Genomic DNA, 22,181 nt, shown 5'->3' with positions numbered 1-22,181 from the left:
TACTCCTCCGCGGAAGGGAAAGATGGCAGCGGAGGAGGCCGCGGAGGCCGCGCGAGCCCGGCTGCAGGGGGAGCCGGACGAGGAGGAGGAAGAGGGCGCCGCGGAGGGCGCCGAGGCGGCAGCGCTCAGTAAGGGCCGCGATCGCTGGCGCAGAGCGAGCGGGAGCCGTTGGGGCTCGGGGTTCCGTTGGGGCTCGGGGTGGGGCACGCGGGAGCCGTTGGGCCGTGCGGCAGCTCCCTGACAGGGGCAGGCGCCACCTTTCTGCCCCCGGCGGGGCTCTGCGAGGCCGCGCTCGGCCCGTTCTTCCCCGCCGGGCTGCGGGGTGCAGCCCCCTGCGCAGAACTCGCGCCGCGCTTTATTCCGTGCATTTTTAATTCCTCTGCCGCCTGAAGGAGGGTGCTGCAACGCGGGCTCTTTTGTTCGCGCGGGCGGAGGTGGTGGCACTTCTGCGGTCTCGTCCCCGCGCGATCCGCAGCGCTTTCTGCCTGTATTTTGAAGGGGAACGCTCCGGTACCTGTGCCGCAGAGCCGCCCGTGGCGCCGCTGCCGGTCCTCGCAGTTGCTTTCGTACAGCTCGAATGAGCTTAACAGTTTTGACTGAAATAAGCAGTGTGGTTTGGGCTCTCGGACCTTAGTTTATCACATTTGCACCAAATTCATGATTCCTGATAGGAATCGTTCAGCCCTGCTTCAGTAACAAATGACACTGTGCTTGGCTGGGCCTGCCGTGAGCTTTTGTTGTGAGCTTTGGTGTGAGCTTTTAGCCTGCTTTAAGCAGTGTTTTTGTGTCTGTGTATATGTATATACGTATACGTGTAAAATATGTATGACCACATATAAATTCCCACAATTTTATATATAGAAGCAATATATATATGTATGCATGTGTCTCCCCACATACACACACATCCTCCTTTTCTAACTATTCCAAATTGTGTATTTATTATTAGGGCTCTGACAGCTACTTTGGTTTCAGGTCACTGTTATGATCTCACTATGCATTTTTCTAAAAAGAAGTATGTTGCCAGTTTTCACACAGCACACCTAATCCTATTCACCCTCTTCTTACAGATTTTTTACGAAACAAACAAAAAACCCTAATGTTTTTGACATTCTTTGTTTCCTTTCCTCTTTTTATGAATAAATAAGGTAAGAACTTTTCACCAGACATCTTGAACGTATTAATTGAGAAACAGGCAAGAAATAGAAGTGTCTCAGGTGAATTTTCAGGTAAAAATAGGTCCATGAGAAATATATCACTCTTATGAATAGCATGCTGGTCTTGAGTTAGAATAATTTCCATTCTTCAAAATCCCAAACCCAGGAGAATCTAAGAACTGCTGTAAGATCCATTCAGCCCTTATCCTGTCTGTCTTCGGTTGTGGCCAAAAGTAAATAGGTGGGGAAGATCATGAAGACATACATCCCCAGAAATACCTTTATAGCTCATGGGGTTTTTTTGAGCCAAAGAAATTAAATACTATTTTTGTATTTAAAAGCTCTTAGTGGATTTCTCTTTTCCATAGAACTGTTGTTTTAGCCTCTATAGTCTACCAGCACCTCTAGCAGCCTGTGACAGGGGATTCTGTACCTTAACAGCAGGGAGTGTTGGCAGTTTTGTTCTGTTTTGAATTTCTAGCTAATACATTCATGTGATATGTCCCGTTTTTGTTTTTTTTTATTATTATTTTATTTTTAAGTGAAATAGAAATGGAACCGTTAACTTTGATGCATTCTGATGCATTCTGTGCATTAAGGACTGGGGAGTGAGGAATAATTTTGTTCATGATGCAGAATGACCATGGATTTCTGCATTGTTTCTTAAGACTGCTTAAGAAACGCTGTTTGTGGGGAGAGGGACAGACCCCTACTGAGGATATTTCTGTTGCTTCCATAAAACTGTGTTTTAAAACCTCAAGATCTTATTCCTGACTGATGATACTCAGCTCAGAGCCCACCCACTTATAGCTGAAATAATCTTATTGCCCATTCACTCAGCTTCTGAAGATGTTTTTGAAATTTTTCATTAAGCCCATAAATACTTAAGTCATTAGCAAGCGCTATCCCCCTCTTCACTTGTCTTTCCTTCCAGGTTGTTCAGGCTATTCATAACTAGTTCTGAACTTCTGTTTTTTGTTAGGCACTAGTATATTGTTAAATGTATTTGGACTTCTTGTCTGCTTTCTGTCATTGGTGCTACATTTTGCCTGTGAATAACAAGTAAATATTATTCTGCTAATGCTAACACATTTGATAATACAGATGGATGAATAGTTCTTTCTCTCTAGGATAGCACTGCTTCACAGTGGTTTTCAAGGATGAGTAATATTTGGTATGAAATTGTTCTTTGACATATTGATGAAACATTTTTTCTCCTTCAAATTGTTGTAGCCCATTTTACTTGTTAAATCACCAAATTATTGAAAACAAATGAACATACTTGTATAATGTATTTACTAATCAACATAATTCTTACATAATTTTTTAAGATGGTGTAGTTGTCTCTGAAAAAGTGGGAAGCAACAAACTGGACGTGGAAGTTACCGAGTCAGAAGCTGAAACCAAGAGAAAAGGAGCAGAGCAGGAATCCATAAGAGAATCCGATAGTAACATTTTGGATGTATCATCTGATTCTCCAAGAGGTTTGCTAATAAACCATAAGAGTCTTTCTGTCGTTGTATGTAGAAAATATTTTCTTTAGATGTTAGAAACATGTCTTTTAAATGAGATGCTATTTTCCCTTTGCTAGCATCCTAGAAATCACTTTGGAACCTCCCCAAAATACAGTGACAGTAAAGAATTTATGTTGGATGAGGTGTGATATGTATCAAATGCTAATGTTGAAAAGTACTGCTCCTGTGAACCTTCTGAGGTAGAAGAGTGTGTCTGGACAGAAAAAGTCTATTGCAATGAGTGCAAACATTGGGAGAGAAGAATTCTCTTTAACACCAGTTTTAAAATTTCTGTATCTTGAACACATAGGTCGACTGATTTCTTAGTTTCATGTAAGAAAATATGATGACTACTGTTAAAAATATTTAAAATCCTTACAGAAGCAGTATTGCTATTAATTGGGATATTCTGTGTATCAGACTCAGTAACAGATTTGCTGGATAAGATCTCTTGTTTTCTAGAAAATTCTACACTATTCTCACAGACTGGGTTGAAAATTTGGAAGGGAATTTTGAGGCTATTAAACACTTAGGCAAGAAAAAAAAAATAGAAGAGCAGGATGTGTCCTGGCTATACGTTGAATAATTGCTGCAGTTCTAGCTGCTATTTTAGTTTTGCTGAAGAGTTCATGGGATGCTGTTATACTGTTTTATTCATGTTTGCATTAAATAAGAATGCCAGGCAGTAAAATGAAGAGTAAATAGTATGCAACTTCCTCTTTCCAGTTTATTTTTTCAAGTGAAAAGTTTTCCAATCTGAAAAACTGAACGTATATCGGAATTAAAAAGGAAGTAGAAATATTGGAATCTCTTAAGGAACCAATTGGGGATTAATTTTGCAAGTCATTCCATCTACCACATTTATGTTGGAAGTTAAACAATACAAACTGGTATGAATCTTAGATTTAAAATGATTGATAGAAAAATAGCAGTAAGCTAAAATATATATATATTTTTTGAACTAAGTATGTTTAACTTCTAAATATCTCTGATTTTTAGAGAAACATATTTCAATTCAAAGACAACTTGCCGATCTAGAGAAACTAGCTGATCTGAATGAAGGTGAGTTTACCTTGGGAGTATCCCAGAACACAGCTCTTCATGTTACAGGTATTTATATTCTTTCTTGTTCATTATTTTCAAAATACTACATTTTTTTTTCTTTATTTTTTTGGTGATAACTAGGGGTTTCATAAAGAATAATTTTATCATTTTGTTCCATTATTTATCAGATGTACTTTAGGAATTCCTCGTTTGTTTGTTTGTTTTTGTTTTTGTTTGTTTTTTCTCTTTTCAAAAATGTATGGAAAAGCATTATAGCATTTCTGATGTGCAATGTGCATGAATGGGGGAATGTTGATTCTAGCTATATGTCAACAGTTTAATCTCAGTTTATTTTACTTCTATGTCATGGTAATAGGGAAGCTAATCGTTTTTGTTGTCTTTATTGGGAATAACATACATTTTTTTTCTAACCTCGATTTAAACAAAAATATCCTCTGTTCTGATTGTTTTCCTTTTTCACAGTTTATGACACGGTTATATAGTGGAGGATCATGCAAAATGTTTTCTTTACAACCGTTAATTTTTCTCTGATATGTATATATTTAGTGTTGATAAAATCACATAGTTTAACTGACCTTGCGACTGTAACTAGCTTTTATTCATGGATAAAGAAATATGTAAGAACCAGGATGCCCAGGCGCTGGGTCACACAGATGTTGTGCCTTAATCACCTGGAGTGGCCACTGCTGAGGATAAAAGTTTACCTCTATCTCTGTTTAGTGTTATAAATAGCAAGTACATCAAGAATAAAACTTACACAGAGGGTTGTATGTTCCATGCTAAATGATGAGATGAGAGAGGGAGAGATCTGAAAATATAGTACTGGTTTTATTGTATTGCGAGTTGCCTGTGTTATGTGTGTTGTTTCAGTATTCATCCCGTATGATTCAAACACGTGCAAGTCTTTCCACTCAGTTATACCCAAGAGATTGTTTGGCATCCAGCACTATAAGACCCAGCAGCAGATGTGTTCCTGCTCTCATCTATAATTCCTGTGAGCAGCTGTACAACATATGTCTCCCAGTGGTTAGATTTTATTTAGGATAATAATTAATATGCTTCAGATACCTTTGAGGCAAAAAATTCTTGACTTTTTTTTTATGGCTCAGATAGGATTTCCCGAGAGGGAAAATTATTTTTTAGCAGATAGTTTTCCACCCCAAATTAAAAAGAGCCTAGGTGTTTGTTTTATCTAAAAGTCGTTTGGTGATTGAGGAGAAGGAGAAAGAAAAAGTCTATTTTTCTAACATCTTCATGTTTCTTGTTTTTTGAAAAGTTGTAATTCTCTATATTTTTTTCCATAAAGTTCTGTTCTGCAGTACTCTTCAAAAGTTGTATTTATATCACTCTAGTAAGACATTAAAAAACAATTCTAAGGGTTTTAGAAATACCCTTTGTGTATCTTGTGGAGTGGAAAGGACAGATAATCCGATTTATTTCAACCTTGTGGACATCTGCAATAAAATATGGCCTGGGGAATTCATCTTATTTTTTCTTTTCTTTGGATGCAGCCTTGTGCAATGTGCATTAGTTGATCCTGCTTGGGCAGGGAGGAGGGAGGTTGGTGCCTCCCTACCTCAGCTGTTCTGTGATTCTGCGATTCTCAAATACGCATTTAACTCTAGTTGATGACAAATACACATAACTGCATATATTTCTCTTACCATGCCTGCTTACTGCATCTTCTGTATTTCTCATATTTTTTGTTTGCTTGTTTTTTCAGCTGAAAAGAAGCCCTGTCCGTTGTGTCCTGAGGAGAAATTCAAAGCTTGTTATAATCATAAACTTCATCGCCACCTGCAGAATTTGCACTGGAAAATTTCTGTTGAATTTGAAGGTAAAGGCACTCATATTTGAATAGTAAGTACAATATGAAATCGTGGAATGTAGGGCAATATTCTGTGTTTTTGTCTTTAAAATTCTTGTTGATATAAGTGTGTTTCCTGCATCTTGATACCAACTCTGAACTAGAACCATATTTTGGCAAAATGAATTTTGGCCTGGGATATAAAGTATAAATGTAGAGTAAGTATGTATTTTTCTGAATGCCAAAATAGTTCCATTTTTTTCTGTTCCAACATTTCTTCATTTAAAAAGAAAAAAAAAAGTTTATTGGCATATCATGAAAATGGATTATGAAATAAAAAATATTTATATGATGAAAGTTAATAAAGTTCTGATTCTATTATTCACAGTTTTTCTTTCTTTTTTTTTTTTTCCTGGAGACAGCATCCATTATTTAATATCAGTATTTAGTGGCCTTGTCTTTTATGTAACCTAACAATAGGATTGGCTTGTAAGATATATGCATATATATAAAGTCTGAGCACTTAAATAAGGAAGAGAATGAGCAGCACATTTTTTTTTTAGTAAAAAAGTGTGTATAGATTTATAGGAAATAAAATGATGAACCGGATGATGGGAAATATTAAAATTAAAAAATCATCTGTTGGAATTTTGGTTTTGCATGTATTACCATGAGGTTCTCCCCCTGCTCTGCCACTTAAAAATATGGGGAAGAAACACAGGAGTCTTCACACAAGTCAGGTATAAGTCCTTCAGTAAAGTTTTCGTAAGTTCTTACAACCTACGTTCAAAAGTCATATAGTGTACAGGACCTTGGGGCTTGCTAGAGATGTGCAGCCTGTAGGAAGGTAGTACACTTACTGAAATGTGACATGGGCTCCTGAAACCTTTTAAGACTTTTAAGCCTGTCTTATCTTTCTCCAATACCTGGATTAACAGGTATTACGTAAATGTTTGAAGTACTAGCTACGGTCCAGTACACCTCATTTTAGTGCTGAATTGCCTGCACGTGTTTTTTGAGCTGTTTGAAAATTCCTAATCTAAATTTAAATGAGAAAATTTCTCTGTGCAAAAAAGATGAATGTATCGGAACATTAGTAAAGTTTCCTGTGTTGTGGCAATAATTGAAAGCCCTTTTGAGACCTTGCTATAAAGGCAACTAAAGAAAATTGTAAATCAAAGAGTTTGTGGTTCAAGACATACGTGTGCTGTTTGATTTACTGCGATGGGACAACAGCTGGTTTGTTTTCCAGGGTACAGGATGTGCATCTGTCACTTACCTTGTCGTTTGGTAAAGCCAAATGTCGTTGGAGACCAGGTAAAAAATGCTGAATCACAGAAATATTTGTTACCCCACAACATTGGGGGAACTGGTACTTCAGTCTCAAAATATGTCTTCTCATCCAATGTGGCATACCAAAAGCTTGTTGGTCCAAATACGAGTTTTTAATGTAATCCTTTGATGGGTAGTTGCATGTAGTTGTATATCTGTATATCTTGTGGCTGTCTGCTTAGATTGTGTAAATCAGGCTCAGTTTGAAGGAACCAGCAATGCTGTGTGGAAGAGATCAAGACAGGTGAGGAAATGGATGGTTCTCGGTTCATTTCCTGCATGCTGAGTATGTGGAGCATGAGCAGACAGCTGCATCAGTAGTAGTGACAGAGGATTAGTGGCAAGATAGCTGTGCTCTGCTGTGTGAATGTTTACAGTTTCTGTGGCAGTAGATTCAGAAATTTTTTTGTATGCACATATAACTGCTTAAAATCTATGTTCAGATATAATTCTACTTTAATATAGTCTAAAACTACACTATTGTATTTTACAGACATTTTCAAAGATGGGAGCGCACTACCATTGCATTATCTGTTCAGCAACTATCACACGAAGAACTGACATGATAGGGCATATTAATCGTCATGTGAATAAAGGAGAAACTGAATCAAGATTTATCACAGGTAGGTTCTATAAAACATTGAATTTTCATTCTAATAGTGCATGGAATGACTGCGATATATGGGTGAGATAAACATGAGATGAATGTTTACAATTACTACTGAGAAATTTACCCATAGCTTTTCAGATTTTTTTCTCAAATGTGTAAGACTTGTGATTTACTCTCTGCATTGACCAATTAGCCTGAAAAATAATGTTGGTTTTTTTCACAGATAGCTTAATTTTAAAAATGTAACCTTCTGTCTTTCCAAAGGAATGGAAAGCATGGTGTCCATAAACCAAAAGCTTTATACAGAGCATTTCATGCCTCTGTATATTTGCGTTTGTCTGCCCTTAGATCAGTTTGGAGTACATCTCTATGAAGTATGTAAATACTCTACTTTTTATGCCAGCCCCATCAGTGCAGATTCATAAAACAAGATGGCTTTCTTTAGTCCTGGAGAATCATAAACATGTCATTTGTTCTTTAGTAAATTATAATCCCTTTTCCCATTCTCAAGAATAATACCTTGTTTTAAAATGTGGATAAACTAGACTGGAAGGCCAAAAATAAAACATATTTTACTTTGCAAGTTGCTTAAGCTTATTCATTTAAAATGTGCAAGTTTGCTGCTCTGCTTGTCTCCTTTACTCTCTCCATTCTCTGTCTATCAACAGAATGCACATTACTGATCAGCCGGTATGCAAGAGTTGAGGTTTTTTGCTAGAAAATAATTTTTTTTGTCTCTGCCTCTATGAAAAATGGTTTATGTTCTAGGTACAATATAGTAAAGATGGCACTGGAAGCCGTAGTAGCTTAATGGATCAGTTGCATGTCTAGGAAGCCATAGTAGTAAATGTTTTCATACCTTTTAAGTTGAATATTGGAGATAGAAAGTACAGTATGTGATATAAAGTATTTTAATCTGTGTAACTTCCCCTCTAAGCTCTTAGTACAAGCTGGCTCATTTGTCACTTCTTATATAAAGCAGTTGCTTGGGGTTATATATCTTCCTAGAGAGGAAGGGAAATTCGCAGATCATTTATGTAATATTTAGGATCCACTTGAGCAAAACGTAGCCTGTAACCATGGAGCAAATCCTTTGATGGGTAGTTGCATGTAGTTGTATATCTGTATATCTTGTGGCTGTCTGCTTAGATTGTGTAAATCAGGCTCAGTTTGAAGGAACCAGCAATGCTGTGTGGAAGAGATCAAGACAGGTGAGGAAATGGATGGTTCTCGGTTAGAACTGTGCGCTGAGCTAGAGATGCCCTGTCTGCATATTTGAAAGCACTGCAGGGTAAGCAGGCTGTGCAGGGAAGGGTGGCTAGTTGAGGGCTAACAGAAATTTCCTGGCCATCTTGTGGAAATTGTTAGACTGGGTGCAAATTGCCTGGGGAATGACAGCATCTGTTCACAGCTGCCAAATCAAGGAAGGATGATTTGCTACAGAGTAGTTTATACAAAGCCTAAGTGCTTAAATTGTCACTGTGCTTGTGCTGTATACCCACATTTCCTGAAGCTGTTTGTTTTTTGAGGCATTTTTTTGCAGTTTATGTTCAGATAATGAACATAACCTGTGCTAATAGGTTTTTCATTATTTAGCAAAGCATTGTGTTTAGACATGCAAAACAAATGTTTGTCTGTATTTAGATTCTATCATATGTTGTACATAACTGAGGAGCAGACCATTTCTTCAGTACCCTTCGTCTAGAAGAACAGTAGTTCATGTCGAGGACAGAAGACCAGGTTCCTTTTCCTCGGCTAGAAATGGCTTCTCAAATGCTGGCGTGACCTGAGCCTCCCTGGGAATTTTTGTTTTATCAAAAGGTGTCTGGGTTAAGCCTCTGGTTCAGGAGCTTCTTTTTTAAAATTGAATGGATAAGAGAGTCAACTAAGAAACAAATTTGATGCTTTATGGAAGAAAATAATGGTAAAACTTGATCCCATGCCGCACCTGTATGAAAAGAAGATAATTTGTTGTCTCTTTTTCACTTAATTGGTTAATTGGTTCATGTCTGCTGGTTGGATTACTGCATAACACCTGTGAAACCAGAGCTCTTGCTATATGGGAGCACATCTTCAGTTTCAATTATTTAATGTGCTGATGTTTATTTAAATTCTCCTTAGTTTCTTCTTTCTTCCCCTGCAATTACTTTCTTTTAGCCCCTGCTCCCAAGTCTTCTCATGAAGTGCTGAAAGAGTCGGATGCAGATGTGCAAGTGCATCCCAACTACTCCACACCTCAGAAAACCGATTCGTATTTCAATCCTAAAATGAAACTCAACAGGTGAGAGAACAGGGACTGGGAGGATGCACCAGAGGGATGGTGAGTTTGTAGTGAGAAACACTTGTGCTTTGAAAAATAGCCCCAGAAACCTCTTTTTCTTAGAGTCAGAAGATCAGTAGTCAAGTAAAAAAACCAAGATCACTGTTATAAGAGAGTTCCATTTGAATGTGCTCTTGTTTTTCTGCTTAGATAATTTCTTTTGGAAAAGTTTCCCATCAGACAACTGTCTTCCTTAGGAATAATGTTTAAAACCAAGAACATTATGTGGGGAAATATTGTCGTCTGAAGCAATTAAGTAGTTTTATCTAACGAATAGTACACAAATAAGAACAAGATCTGAAAAGAGGAGCACATTTGAACACTTAACGTTGTGCGCAGTTCAGATGTTTTTCTGTGAACCTCCACAAAGTGTTATAGCTGGGCACTGCATCCTCTCCTTCAGATGAACTGCAGCATTCATATACATGGTTGTCATCTCCTAAAACATTTTTATACAGGCCTTTTTCTCATGATGGGTCAGATTCTCTCAAGTTGCTTCTCATACTTACATGGAAATAGATGAAGGAAGAAACACTATCTCTTTTAGGAGAGTCATAAATTGTGTGTAAACCGCAAGTGCAAACATTGCCCCGAAGTATGGGCTGAGGTGCTTACCCTTCATGTCGTCAGGGCCTTTGCTGTCAGTACGTGAGCTCCCAGATTTATAGTTAGCTCAGGCAGGCCCACGAAAGCCAAGACCTGCCTGAGAAACACCCTTGCAGCCATTGCTATGGCTCTGCCTGTGAGAGCAAGGCCTGCTCCTTGAAACAGCAGAGTTCAGTTGCTCTCTCCCTTAGGAGATCCTTTTCTGCACAGAACCATAAATAGGATAATACCACATTGTGCTGGGAAAGGAAGAAAAGCACTCTTTATTTTAGAGTGCTAATCACTTTTTCCAGTATTTGATTAACTAGTTAGTTGATTCAGGATCTTACGTTTTCAAATATTCTACTCTGACTGTGATGGTGTTTGAAACAGCATCATATCAAAAGTAAACCTAACTGTTGGAATTCAAGGGTGGTTGGGGGTTTTGATTTACAATTATTATATTTAATGGATTTTAGCTAAACATTGTAATAATATCTTCAAGAGAAATAAAATATCTTCAAGAGAAACAAGAAAGGGGTGGAAAAAAAAGAGAAAAAAAATATGCTCTTTTATTTATAATCCTATCTTTTATTTTCTAGGCAATTGATATTCTGTGCACTGGCTGTTCTGTGTGAGGAAAGGAAACCAATTGAATGTTTGGATGCATTTGGTGCCACTGGTAAATTGAAATTCTTTATTCTGTAGCTAGTATTCAATAGTATGAGATTGCAAAAATCAGTACCAACTAGCAGACACAGCATATTCAAAAAAAAATAAGGTGAGGTACCACATGATTTTCTTTCTTAGATAGGCAGTCAAAAAAAAAACAGCCTTTAAGAGCTTGGAATTTGGCCACTTACTTGAAAAGACCATAAATAAAAACTACAAAAATCAAAGTTTAATGGTCACCTTAGATACTCTTCACATTATTGCATGTGAAAAGCCATGGGTCTGGATCTTTCTAAACTTGCAGCAAGTTCCCAGATCGCTTGTGACTTCATGGATGTGAAATGTGGCTGTATGAGTTATAAAACGCTGATGAATCCAAGCTTTCTTTCACAGGAGCATCTCTAATCAGTTACATGAAGTTCATGTTCAGAATTTTTGTAAAGTACTTCTGTGTGTGCCCATTAACTGTCTGGAGAGAAAAAAAAAAGTCTGAAGAGATGGGAACTGTTGGCTTTTTTAGCACCATCTAAACCTGAGATCATAGTTGAGATACTGAGAGTAGTCTCTCTTCAGTAGAGGCTGCCTGAAAAATCTTCACAGTATTTATTTTTATGTTTGAGGTTTTACTATAGTCTGTCACAGGAGTTTGTCCACTACACTGCAGTGTTAAAGCAAGTCAAGAGTTATTTTTGTTTGCTTGTTTGTTTTTTTTCCCTCAACAAAGTGAGCAGACCAGAAACCAAGCCATATTCTATCATGGGATTACTATTCTGACTGTCATCTTCCTTGTAGGTATAATGGGATTACAATGGGCAAAGCATCTCAGAAGTTCTGTGAAAGTTACTATTAATGATTGTAATGAAAATTCTGTGATGATGATTCGGGAAAATTGCCATTTAAACAAGATGAAAGTGATACCGAAAACTAAGGAGGACGACACTGATGAGGCTATAGAAGATGGAGAAGAAAATATTGGCACCATTGAGGTGACAAAAATGGATGCTAATGTTATAATGCATTTAAGATCATTCGATTTTATGTAAGTGTTGAGCATTTCTGTTGAAATTGTTTTTGTTTGTTTGTTTATTTTGTTTGTTTTTTTGATGATGATTATGACTACCTCCCCTAATGACTAGGGAAGAGAGAATGAAAGAAGTAGCCAAAATTTACCTGCTTGTCCTAAATGTAATAGTATTGTGCCAGAAGAGGTCTGAAAAGGGAACATGGATGTTTTAGAAATAATCACTGGGAAGATATTTAGGCTTTCTGACATCCCAAAAGGAGTATAAATGCACGTGGAAAATGATAAGCCAAACTATTTTTTGTGCAATTCATTGAAGTTGTTTTTTTAAAAAAAAAAAAAAAGGAAAAGAAAAAAAAAAGAAAAAAAGACTGTCAACTTTCTAATTATTTTTTCCTACAACTTTTAATTAGATTAAAATTCATACCTGTGCATGCATATGGTTGGGACTTCATGTTTATTCGATGATTTATTTTAAGCCATTTTGAAGCATATTCATTTACAGGTAAGGTAGCCTGCTACTTTAAAATTGGGTTTATAGATGTATATTTTCAAATCTTATACACACCTAGAAAGAAGTGACTGGATTTCTTTTATTGGCTAATGTCATGATTTGGGCAAATTAAGCAGCAGGGATGCAGACTGAAAATCACGCTGATCAGTACATCAACTGGAATTGGCATAAATTTGAAAATAGTTTTGTTCTTGCACATTTCTCTCTCCTTTGAGGATAAAGATAACTATCAGGGCAATGTTCTTTTAACAATGAATTGCATCAACATGCATTTTCCAATACGATGCTGCCTTGACACTTTTCAGCTTGGCACTGGGCATTTTATCCTTCAGTAATTTAAATCCTTTTTGTTTGTTTGTTTGTTTTAAATATTGGCATAGATAATGTTTTTTAAATAGTGGGGTCCTCAGATTAAAAACTCGGTTGCATCTCTAGATACAGTGTGGGACTTATTTTTTAGACACTTGGACCCCTTTGGAACTTCTGTGAATTACCTGGATGCTGCCTTTAGAAATGTAAGAAATCTCGGGATTGTGTCGTTGACCTCCACAGACATCAGTTCTCTGTATGCAAAGGCCCAGCACGTTGCCCTGCGTCATTATGGATGCAATATTGTCAGAACAGAGTACTACAAGGAGCTGGCAGCCAGAATAGTAATTGCTGCTGTGGCAAGGTACTGTCGTAATGAATCAACTCAAATTCTGGTGGAAAATTACTAATGCAAAACTTAAACTGCTGCTGTAGCCTGCTGCTGTGCATGTTCAGTTTCCAGAATTCCTTAATTCTAAAAGCCAGACTTTTCCACACAATCTTCATGTGTCTTATTTTATGTTGCTTTAGGACAGTGTTAACTTTAAACTAAGCTAGGTAAAAATGCTTACTAAGATGTGTTGCGTTTTGTATTGGGATCAAATTTTGGGAGTAATATGCAAATTAATTTTGGGGAGTCATATACAAAGAAATATCCAGACTTGTATGTCTGAAAATATTTTATTCCTGTGTCACTTTATCGTCATTATGGTGCTGATGAACTTTGTAAAAGTTCCCCCCTGCTTGAGGGACTTGTAACTGGGCATTCATTTAGATTTGTTGTAACGGAAACTGCTCTTCACTTTAAATACTTAAGCTTGAGGTTTAAATGTAACTGGGCTAAGTAATTTTACAGAAGGAGTTTTATAGTTTTTTAAAAAATTTAAGAGTTCAACACAGTGCCTCCAATATCAAATTGTAAAATGAGTCAGTTGCATACAGATATCTTCAGTCAGTAACTGAAGACTGAAAAAGATACAGGTGAGAGGTTGAGACTGCTGGTTGGGAGAGAGCAGGGGAGAAAATTGAGTGTGCAGAGGTCCTGAGCTTACCAGTGTGAAAATACTGACCTGAAACGTTTAGATTTTTCTGGGCCATCTCCTTGCATATCTTAGGTTGTTTCTTGCAAAATATTGCCAAATATGGCTGTGCTATCTCTCTTAACATAACTTTCCTGTGAAATATATCATGACCTGCAATGTTACTGAATTTCTTCTTAGCTGTTTTAAGCGAAGTTTTAGTTGCCTTCTGGGTTGTGTGTTTCTGGAACCGCTCCTATATTCTCATAGTCCTCAACAGCTGAAGATTTACCATCATCTCAAGAATCTTTCAGTAGGTTGAAGTGTCCATGGAAATGTTAGTCTGCTGAATTCAGTAGAAATGTCTTTTCTTTCTCTCTTTCATAGAGCTGCAGCTCGTTGTAACAAAGGTATTGAAGTTTTACTGGCAGTAGCTCTAGAACATTTTGTTCTAGTAGTAGTCAGAGTTTTGAGGGGACCATCTCCTGCAGACGATTCAGCAAAGAAAATCAAGTATCTCATCCATTGCCAGTGGTGTGAAGAGAGAGTTTTTCAGGGAGGGAGTAACATGGTAGAAGGTAAATTGATTTTTCCCTTGTACTTTCTAGAGAGTCTGATTTATATACATGTGTTCTTAGACTTTTTTAGACTGTGTTTCCATTTAATGCAATAGGAAGTGGTGCAGATATCTGTAATATAAGAAACTCTGTTTTAAGATAAAGGATTAGATTAGCTGTCCAAGTGGATTCCACCATAAATGGATGATCTGTTCAGGAGCTATTTCTGTATGCCCATTAGTAGTGGCTGTTGAAGCTGCCTAGATGCGTGATGCGCCCTTGGAGCCATCCTTTGCATAAAGGGCATCGAGAGCATCCTCCACTCAGTGGCAGCTTCCTAGACCTAGGTGTCAGATGGTTATTCTAGAGACCTTTCTCGTAGGTGTTTGTTGTGGAATATAGTTCTGTTTTGTGAACTCATGAAAGTGCTGCAGCACATGTTTTCTTAAATCAAATTTATAACTCATGCCGTGCTTGTGAGAACTGTTGAGCTCCCTTTTCCACTTGGTACTAATAATTTCAGGTTTTTGTAGTACTCACTTTTATACACCTGTGCTCTTCCATAATCTTCCTGACTTCTCTGTGCAAGTTAAACCTAATACATTCACTCCATTGGTAAAAGCTACTTAAAACAGTCCAGAAGAGTAAACAAGAACCATGAGAACTTAATTAGTAAATGAATTATTTACTTCCTGCCTTGCATGCTTGCAAGTGAACTGACTTGGGGCTTAGGAGATCTGCATCTGGGCTGTATTTTGTGTCTGTAACTGGGTGATGCTTTCTATATTTTCCTTTTTTTATTAGCATCTGTTATATACTGGAGGTGTACATGCATAGTTATAGGAAGACTGCGAATCTCCCTGTTACTTTAAATCTGACAAGATACATAAAAAGTGATGTGGCTAGCTGTGCTTTTTGTTTAATGTCAATTTAACAATGATAGGAGACTTTAATCACTAAATTGTCATAAGCACTGCTTGACAGAATGAAGATGGGAGACACATTTTTGATGCCGCTTGCCCTTCTAAATACCTCAATTTAAAGTGAGCTACTATTTCACATCTATATTATCTTTTTTTTAATGAAGTAAGCATTACAAACTGTGTTTCAGAATAACTTCAATCCTGTTTTTCTGTTGCAGAAAACCCTTACCAGCAGCTGCCTTGTGACTGTCACGGCAGTATGCCTGGGAAGACGGCGGTAGTCCTCGGACCTCTCTGGTACGTGCACAGCACAACAGAGAACCACTGAGTGAGGCAGAGCAGAAGGGATAATAATAATTCAGATGATAAAATGTAAATATTCAGATAATAAAAATGTAAATCTGCTGAATATTTTAACTCTGCAAAGTGTAGCAACTGGGAGGAAATCCAGAAACTTTTAAGGAATACCTTCCTAAATTCATACCGCTGTCAGAAACAGAGCAATCATTTATCTTCATGTTACAGACACATCCAGCCTGATTAAACAGTTGTGTGCAGTGTAATCTGATTGCCAGTCCTCTTGTGTGAGAGATTATAAAGTAACTTTTAATTAAGAAGTACTGAGTTTTCACCATTCTTTTATATTGCATATAAGGTCAGGAGCTCTCTTTAACACTGGATTTCTCAGAAGGATGCTGCTTGAGTCTGTTCAGTATGGTTTAGAGGAAACTCAGCCCCTTCTGAAGACGTTAATTTGTGAAGCGGAGTGTACAACTTCAAAGCAGTTTTCTATCCACGTTTCTGCTGATGAAAACAAACAAGGTAGGACAATGGCAAGCTGTTCACAAAAAAAAAAAAAAAGAATAGCTTTGTAGTGATTTAGGAAGGTACTTGTCCCTACTAACTTAGTGCCAACAACAGCAGTGTGTACTTACAAAAGGCAAGAAAATCTTTGTTGCTTTGTATGCAGAATGTGTCAGACAGCCCTGGATGCTGTAAATACATTAGGGCCTGTGAGAGGCAGGCAGAGTGCTAGATTTAAATGTCTTTAATGAGCTCTTAAACTAAATAAAAAGAATGCAGACACGTGACTGCCATGAAAATCCTGCAGTCACCAAACTGGCTGGAAATAAAAATGTTTGTTAGTTCTGCGGTGCACCCTGGTCTTCACCTGAGAGCCCCTGCTGTTAGGAAGAGAGGACTACAGCTGTCAGGCTGTGTTTTTCCTAAGAAACTGTAAATCAGTGTTCCAAAAGGAATGGCTTTAGTAAAACGAAATAGAGCCTAAACTTACCTTCATCTAGGTAAAAAAATGAAGTAATATTTTGAGTATTTCCTGTAGATTAAAATTAGTGAGTAAGTGGAACTTACCGATGCCTCTCAGTACACTACTTTAGAGCTTTGTTTGTCACTTTACTGTGCTACAATAAACTTAATCGTGACTTCTGATTGCATTGTAGAAGAGTGTGGAGTATATATCAAAACACCAGATACGCAACTTGGTACAGCAGAATCCTACCTGGTACAGAGTAAGTAGGTTGCTTTTGGTGCAACTTCGGCACATTCATGTTTAACTATTGCATAGTTCACTTTTTTTTTTATATCCTTCCATGCACATATACACATATTTAATAACACTTGTACTCGAGAGTTATTTTCCCATTGAGTATTGTTTTCACTGCATCTTCATGGTGCCTGTGAAAGGCAACAAACCAGTACTTCATGAAGCGTACTTGGCTTCAGTTGTACTGTGAGTGGTTGGTTAATTACTTTCAGGCTAGATTTTAAGTCTGCAAAATTTACCTTATGAAAGCAGATTGAAAGGTGTAGTTGCTGCATGCCTTGTTGTTGTGTATTCTAAGCTTACTGGTTTCATTGCTATTCTTTGTGGTCCAGGAAAAAGAAAAAGTAATGAAGCTATTCGAAATGCAACAAAACGACCAAAATTTGAGAACAGTGCTGAGCACCCTGCGTTTTACTACAATATCCATAGACACAGTATTAAAGGAATGAACATGCCAAAGTAAGGTGTTTATTATAATCCCTCTCTTAACACTACTGTGATGATTCCTCTGTAACTTGCCTTGAATCAGGCTTAGCAGCAGTAACACTTTTTTAAATGGCTTTTGCAGGTTAAATAAGTTCTTAAGCTATCTGTCTGAGGCTGGATACAGAGTAAGTAGAACCCATTTTGATCCGATGGGAGTTCGCACTAACGCGCCCTTGGCACAATTTAAGACTATCCTCGTGAAGTACAGCAGTCCCACGTACACTGGGGGACAGGCAGAAGGCACGGTTCATCTCACTGAAGATCTCCAGGTAGGAGACCATGTTCAAGCTGCTGTAGATGACAAAGCAGGAGATGGTGAGATTCTGGAGGATGATAAATCTGGAGTTACTGCCAGGATCACAGAAGACTGCTCTACTCCTTGTGCAGCTGAGTAATGAAAGACACTGTCTTGAAATCAGGATTTTGAAGACTTAAAACTATACCTGTTGAAGTAAGCCAGTACTTCTTACAGAACTGAGTTTGGAAAATCTGATTTGCCTGCTATTTTATTTGTGAAGATGTTTTAGAATTGCATAGCAGAGCTTGCCACTGATCATAGTGCATGTGGTTGAAGTACCTTTACTGTGGGGAAGTCTCAGTGCAGTTATTGCTTTTATGCTTACACCCATTTTTACACTGTGGCAGTGTGACTACCCTCACATCTTTGAAAAGCTGTATTCAGATTGCTAGCACCTAATCCAGAATCGTGAGCAGGGCCAAAATGCTTAAGTATTTCCAAACAAAAGCTTGATATAAAAATGGACCTTAATGCCTAAACTTTGACTGATTAGAACTTGACTGGTTAGAGAGTTCATGTTAAGGTGATAAAATGTCACAAGAAAAAACGTGGCCTGAAGGTAAGCAAGCTAGAAAGTGCTGGTCGGGTGCACTCACAGTCCAGATAGTGCATTTAATTTGGTAATCCATTCTGGTTTTATAGTTCTGCCTCGGTGCAAAGGCCTAACACAAGTGCGAAGCGAAAGTTGCAAAACTGTTCCTTAAACTTCAGTTCTTCACCAAGCTGTAGTGCAGTATGTTTAGGCAGGCTAGGTAGCTGTTAGTTCAGAGATGAAACCTGGTTGTTGCTGGCAAAAAGGCACAGTGATGAGACACCTCAAGCTTAAGTTCTAGGTGAAATTTTGCAATTAGTTTGACAGTAATATATATATATTTTTAAAAAACAATCTCTTCTGTGAATGAGCAAAGATACTGTGTGTTGGTAGTCACTTTTGGTTTCCTTAAATACATGGCAGTATTCCAGCCAAATAAGCTAGACTTTGTCCTTTTTTCTCCCTCTCAAACCTTTGTTTGGACATCTATATATTTCATTTGAAGTGGAAACTATTACAAATGGAACTAAAGGAACAGGTGTGGGTTTTCACAGGTTTGGTATTCACAGATTGGTGAATTGACATTCACCTGTCACAGGACTGTTACTTTTCTTAGAAGAATTTGAGGTGTTCTTATCATCTCTGAAGCTTTACAACAAGAATATCACTACTTTTCTCTTAACTCAAAACTGAGTCCCAAACAGAAGTAGTGTGGCAACTTGCAGTGGTCTGACTTAAAGTGATAGAAAATAGCGAAACTTTCATAATACAATCCCATTTGTGCAAAACTTCTTCATAAATTCCTATCAGGCCAAAATTAAGCTACTGCATTTTATACCATCTTAAATTCATGACTGCTTTTGTAATGAGTTATTTTCATTTGTCCTCAGGGGAGAGAAAAAAAAAAAAAAAAAGACCGCTAAAGAAGTAATAGCTCCATTAGTGATACAGTAACAAACTAAACTAAATTCCTGTCAAAAATGTACAGAAAACATGACCCTCATGGGGGGCGAGGGGGAATATTCCCCCATTGTTCTGAATTAAGTAAATATTCTTTAAGTGGAGAGGGCAATTAGAAGAATTTACTTCTAGCTAAGAAAGCTGTTCCCTTGAGCAACATTAACATAAATAGGATAGTCATAAAACCAGTTAACTGGAGCAAAAGGGATAGCTATAATTACGATAAAGTAAGTTGAAAATCAAGCTTAACTGAACTCATTTTGGGGAGGTATTTGTGATTGTGTTAACAGTTCCTCCGAAATAACAGAAGCAAGTGTGCATCTTCTCCAAGTCAAAGCAAGAACTATTGCTCAGTATCCTTAAGTGTACATAAGGAGCTGCAGAGAAAGGCTCCAGGCTTGTCCCTCAGGTTAGGCTTTTCTGCATTCCCTGATTTTTTTCTTTGTCGAATGTGCAGAAGAGGCTCTAAACTGGGACAAGGTTTGTCCCTTGTCCTCACTGACAAGAAAGAGAGGAGTTGGGGCCAAGACAGCTTGGAATCCTCTTTCTGTGGAGTAGTGGGAGCCCTGCCCACCACGTCAGTCCTGCAGCAGTCAGCTAACAGAACACCAGCGTTCACTGAAGGCTCTCACGGGGCAGCTTCTCCTTTGTATTTTTTGATTCTGTCAGAAAATAGTTGTCCTGTTGTATGGTGCCGAGAAAGCTTTTAGGGAACTTTACCTCTGCTAGAGTACATCTCAAGCACGTCACCTTTAGCACAGCACTGCACAACTTCCTAGTCACCACAGCATGACTCAAAGCTGCCCTGATACACTTGGAAATTGAGTTGCCCTGAAATCCATATTGCCATTGCAGGAGTACCTAAATCATGGTGGCAATATAGGTGTTGATTTCTGCATTTCTGCTTATTCTTGAACCTTGAATGCAAGTAGAAAATCTCTTTTTTTGATAATTGCTCTAAAGGTTCTTCAATCATGCTGAAAAAATATTTTTTAATTAGAATTTTAGGAATAGATGTAAAATGTAAACTGATAGGTTTTTTTAAAACCATTAGGCACCCAAATTCTGAGTGGTTCTCTGAAAGATCCAAACAAATAAAAATTCTGTTGTCTTTACATTTCTGAAGGTCTTCAAAAAGCTTCCTTGTAGGATCTACTAATCAAAGCCAGCTTCTAGCTCCAGTGGAAAACAGTTGATATCAGAACGTAATTGGGGAAAAATATAGAGATCAATTTTTAGCTGATTTAAAAAAAAAAGAAAAATCTTATTCAAAATTAATTCCAGAGTGCTAAACAAAGTTAAGTATTTCATCTGTTTCAGTTCAACAAGCTGTAGTGGTTTTGAAAGCCTGGTGCAAATGCGTGGAGAGTGGAGGAGAGCTATGTGGAGCAGAACGGGAAGGTCCACTCAGCTGGATACTAAAATACCTGCTGCCATTTAGTTCTATACATTAAAACCTTTTTGTGTGTGTTTGGCATATAGTCTAGCGTATATTCAACGGTGTCATCCTTACGGAATTTCTTCTTTACCCTCTTGCCAGGTGTTTGAGAAATTCCACTGAATATGCCATGATAGAACAGAAAGTTAAAAGTTCTGCATCTCTGAGCTAAAACTGCCTCTTAAATGAAGATTTATGTAGAGAAGGATGTACAGAAATACAGTAGAGTTTTTTTGGTTTTTGTTTTTTTTTCCCTCTTAGGAGATCAGAATGGATTACTTACCAGACCCTTAAGGTACTGATTTCAGAGATACATTATCAGCTGATCAGCATTCTGGAAAATGAGCAGCTGAGGATGATGGTAAATAAAGTTTCAGCAATTATTTAGTTACTGGTGTAGCTAATGAATGGTTATGAAGGGCACTTCTGATGCTTACACCCACCTGCCCCCTGAAAGCTATGGCAGAGGTGCCCCTTTCTGAGGTGCTATGTTGGGTGCTGGCACAGGAGGGAAGCAGGATGCGAGGAGAATTTTGGTTTAAGAGTGGACTGCACTGCCCCAAAGTGAGAACCACTCATAGCGGAGTAATAATCCCAAGTTAAGTCAGAGAAAGCAGTGGTTAGGAGAGCAAAAGGAAGTTTGCATAGAACTAAAATACAGCTGCTTGTAATAAGCCTGTGAATATTCAATATCACGGTTCACGTTGTATCATTTGTGACTAGTGCTGTATTACTGCTCCTCGCTCTTTTGAAATAAGAAACTTTATTTTGAAAATGGTTACCTTTGGGTCAAATCAGTCTGTCTAGCCTGCTACTGCCACTGATTCTATGTTTTTTTTTTTTTTTTCTTCATGACTGAAAAACTCCTTGAGAACTGAAGTGTGATGCTTGTGTTAACTCTTAAGGATAATGCAAGCTTCACAGTGTGCTCACAGGCTTATATCTGCTTGGACCTCTGAGTCCCAAGCAACTTAAATTATTCCTTTAAGGCACTGGTTTTAAATCCTCCTAGTAGATAAGTTATTCCAACCTACCTTAAAAACCAAACTTACAAGATTGTGATTCCCTAAAGCAGAAACAACACTGTTCCCAAGGGGAAGGGATTTACATCAGCTACAGGAATAAATATTTAAGCAAGATTAAGCCACAAGAAATAATGCAAAACCTCAGCTGAAGAAGCCTTTCCACAAGCATGACAAATCTTCATCTCCACCTAAGCAGGACTAAGCAGGGGATTCCACAGCCAAAACTGGGCTTGCTTTAAGTTTTTATCCCCAAATCCGTGCTCACAAGCGCTGGAAGAGCACACGGTTGTGGAGGGGAGGCCTCGTAAATGCATTCTGAAACACCATCTCCCAGGAGGGGTTTTGCTTTTTCCTCCGTGACAAACTCGAGGGTGACATGACTGTGGGAGCGAGCGTAACGGCAGCTCGTGGTGGGGTTGCAGGAGTGGAGAAAGGCAGCAGCAGCAGCGCAGGAGCAGGGCCGGCAGGAGAAG

The 22,181-nt window shown here is 38.0% G+C and overlaps 1 protein-coding gene across 3 annotated transcripts; it reads left to right on the top strand.

Moving 5' to 3' along the window:
- Positions 1-18: 18 nt before the first annotated feature.
- On the top strand, positions 19-18,725 carry TRMT1L (tRNA methyltransferase 1L). 3 transcript variants are annotated; one of them, XM_088524470.1, is made up of 16 exons: positions 19-128; positions 2,489-2,641; positions 3,671-3,733; positions 5,460-5,573; positions 6,796-6,860; positions 7,369-7,498; positions 9,643-9,766; positions 10,993-11,072; positions 11,855-12,101; positions 13,058-13,270; positions 14,313-14,503; positions 15,624-15,702; positions 16,061-16,227; positions 16,866-16,934; positions 17,302-17,428; positions 17,538-18,725. In XM_088524470.1, the coding sequence occupies exons 1-16, from the start codon at positions 23-25 to the stop codon at positions 17,848-17,850; spliced, it is 2,241 nt and encodes a 746-aa protein (XP_088380596.1). In that variant the 5' UTR covers positions 19-22; the 3' UTR covers positions 17,851-18,725. The 3 variants fall into 3 exon arrangements, with proteins under 3 accessions (XP_088380596.1, XP_088380595.1, XP_088380597.1); XM_088524469.1 differs by having other exon boundaries at positions 3,671-3,781; XM_088524471.1 differs by lacking the exons at positions 19-128; positions 6,796-6,860 and having other exon boundaries at positions 2,568-2,641.
- The last annotated feature ends 3,456 nt before the right edge of the window (positions 18,726-22,181 follow it).

This window comes from Tinamus guttatus, unplaced genomic scaffold (genome assembly GCF_059628265.1).
Source record: "Tinamus guttatus ecotype Peru unplaced genomic scaffold, ASM5962826v1 Tinamus_guttatus_pri_ptg000211l, whole genome shotgun sequence".
Classification (NCBI taxonomy): Eukaryota; Metazoa; Chordata; class Aves; order Tinamiformes; family Tinamidae; genus Tinamus; species Tinamus guttatus.
This window is presented reverse-complemented; position numbering and strand designations above follow the sequence as displayed.

Coding starts and splice junctions, on each gene's coding strand:
- TRMT1L (XM_088524469.1), top strand. CDS start 23: ATGGCAGCGGAGGAGGCCGCGGAGGCCGCGCGAGCCCGGCTGCAGGGG. Junction 13,271..14,312: donor GTAATTGCTGCTGTGGCAAG/GTACTGTCGTAA, acceptor TCTCTTTCATAG/AGCTGCAGCTCGTTGTAACA. Junction 16,935..17,301: donor AGAATCCTACCTGGTACAGA/GTAAGTAGGTTG, acceptor TTTGTGGTCCAG/GAAAAAGAAAAAGTAATGAA.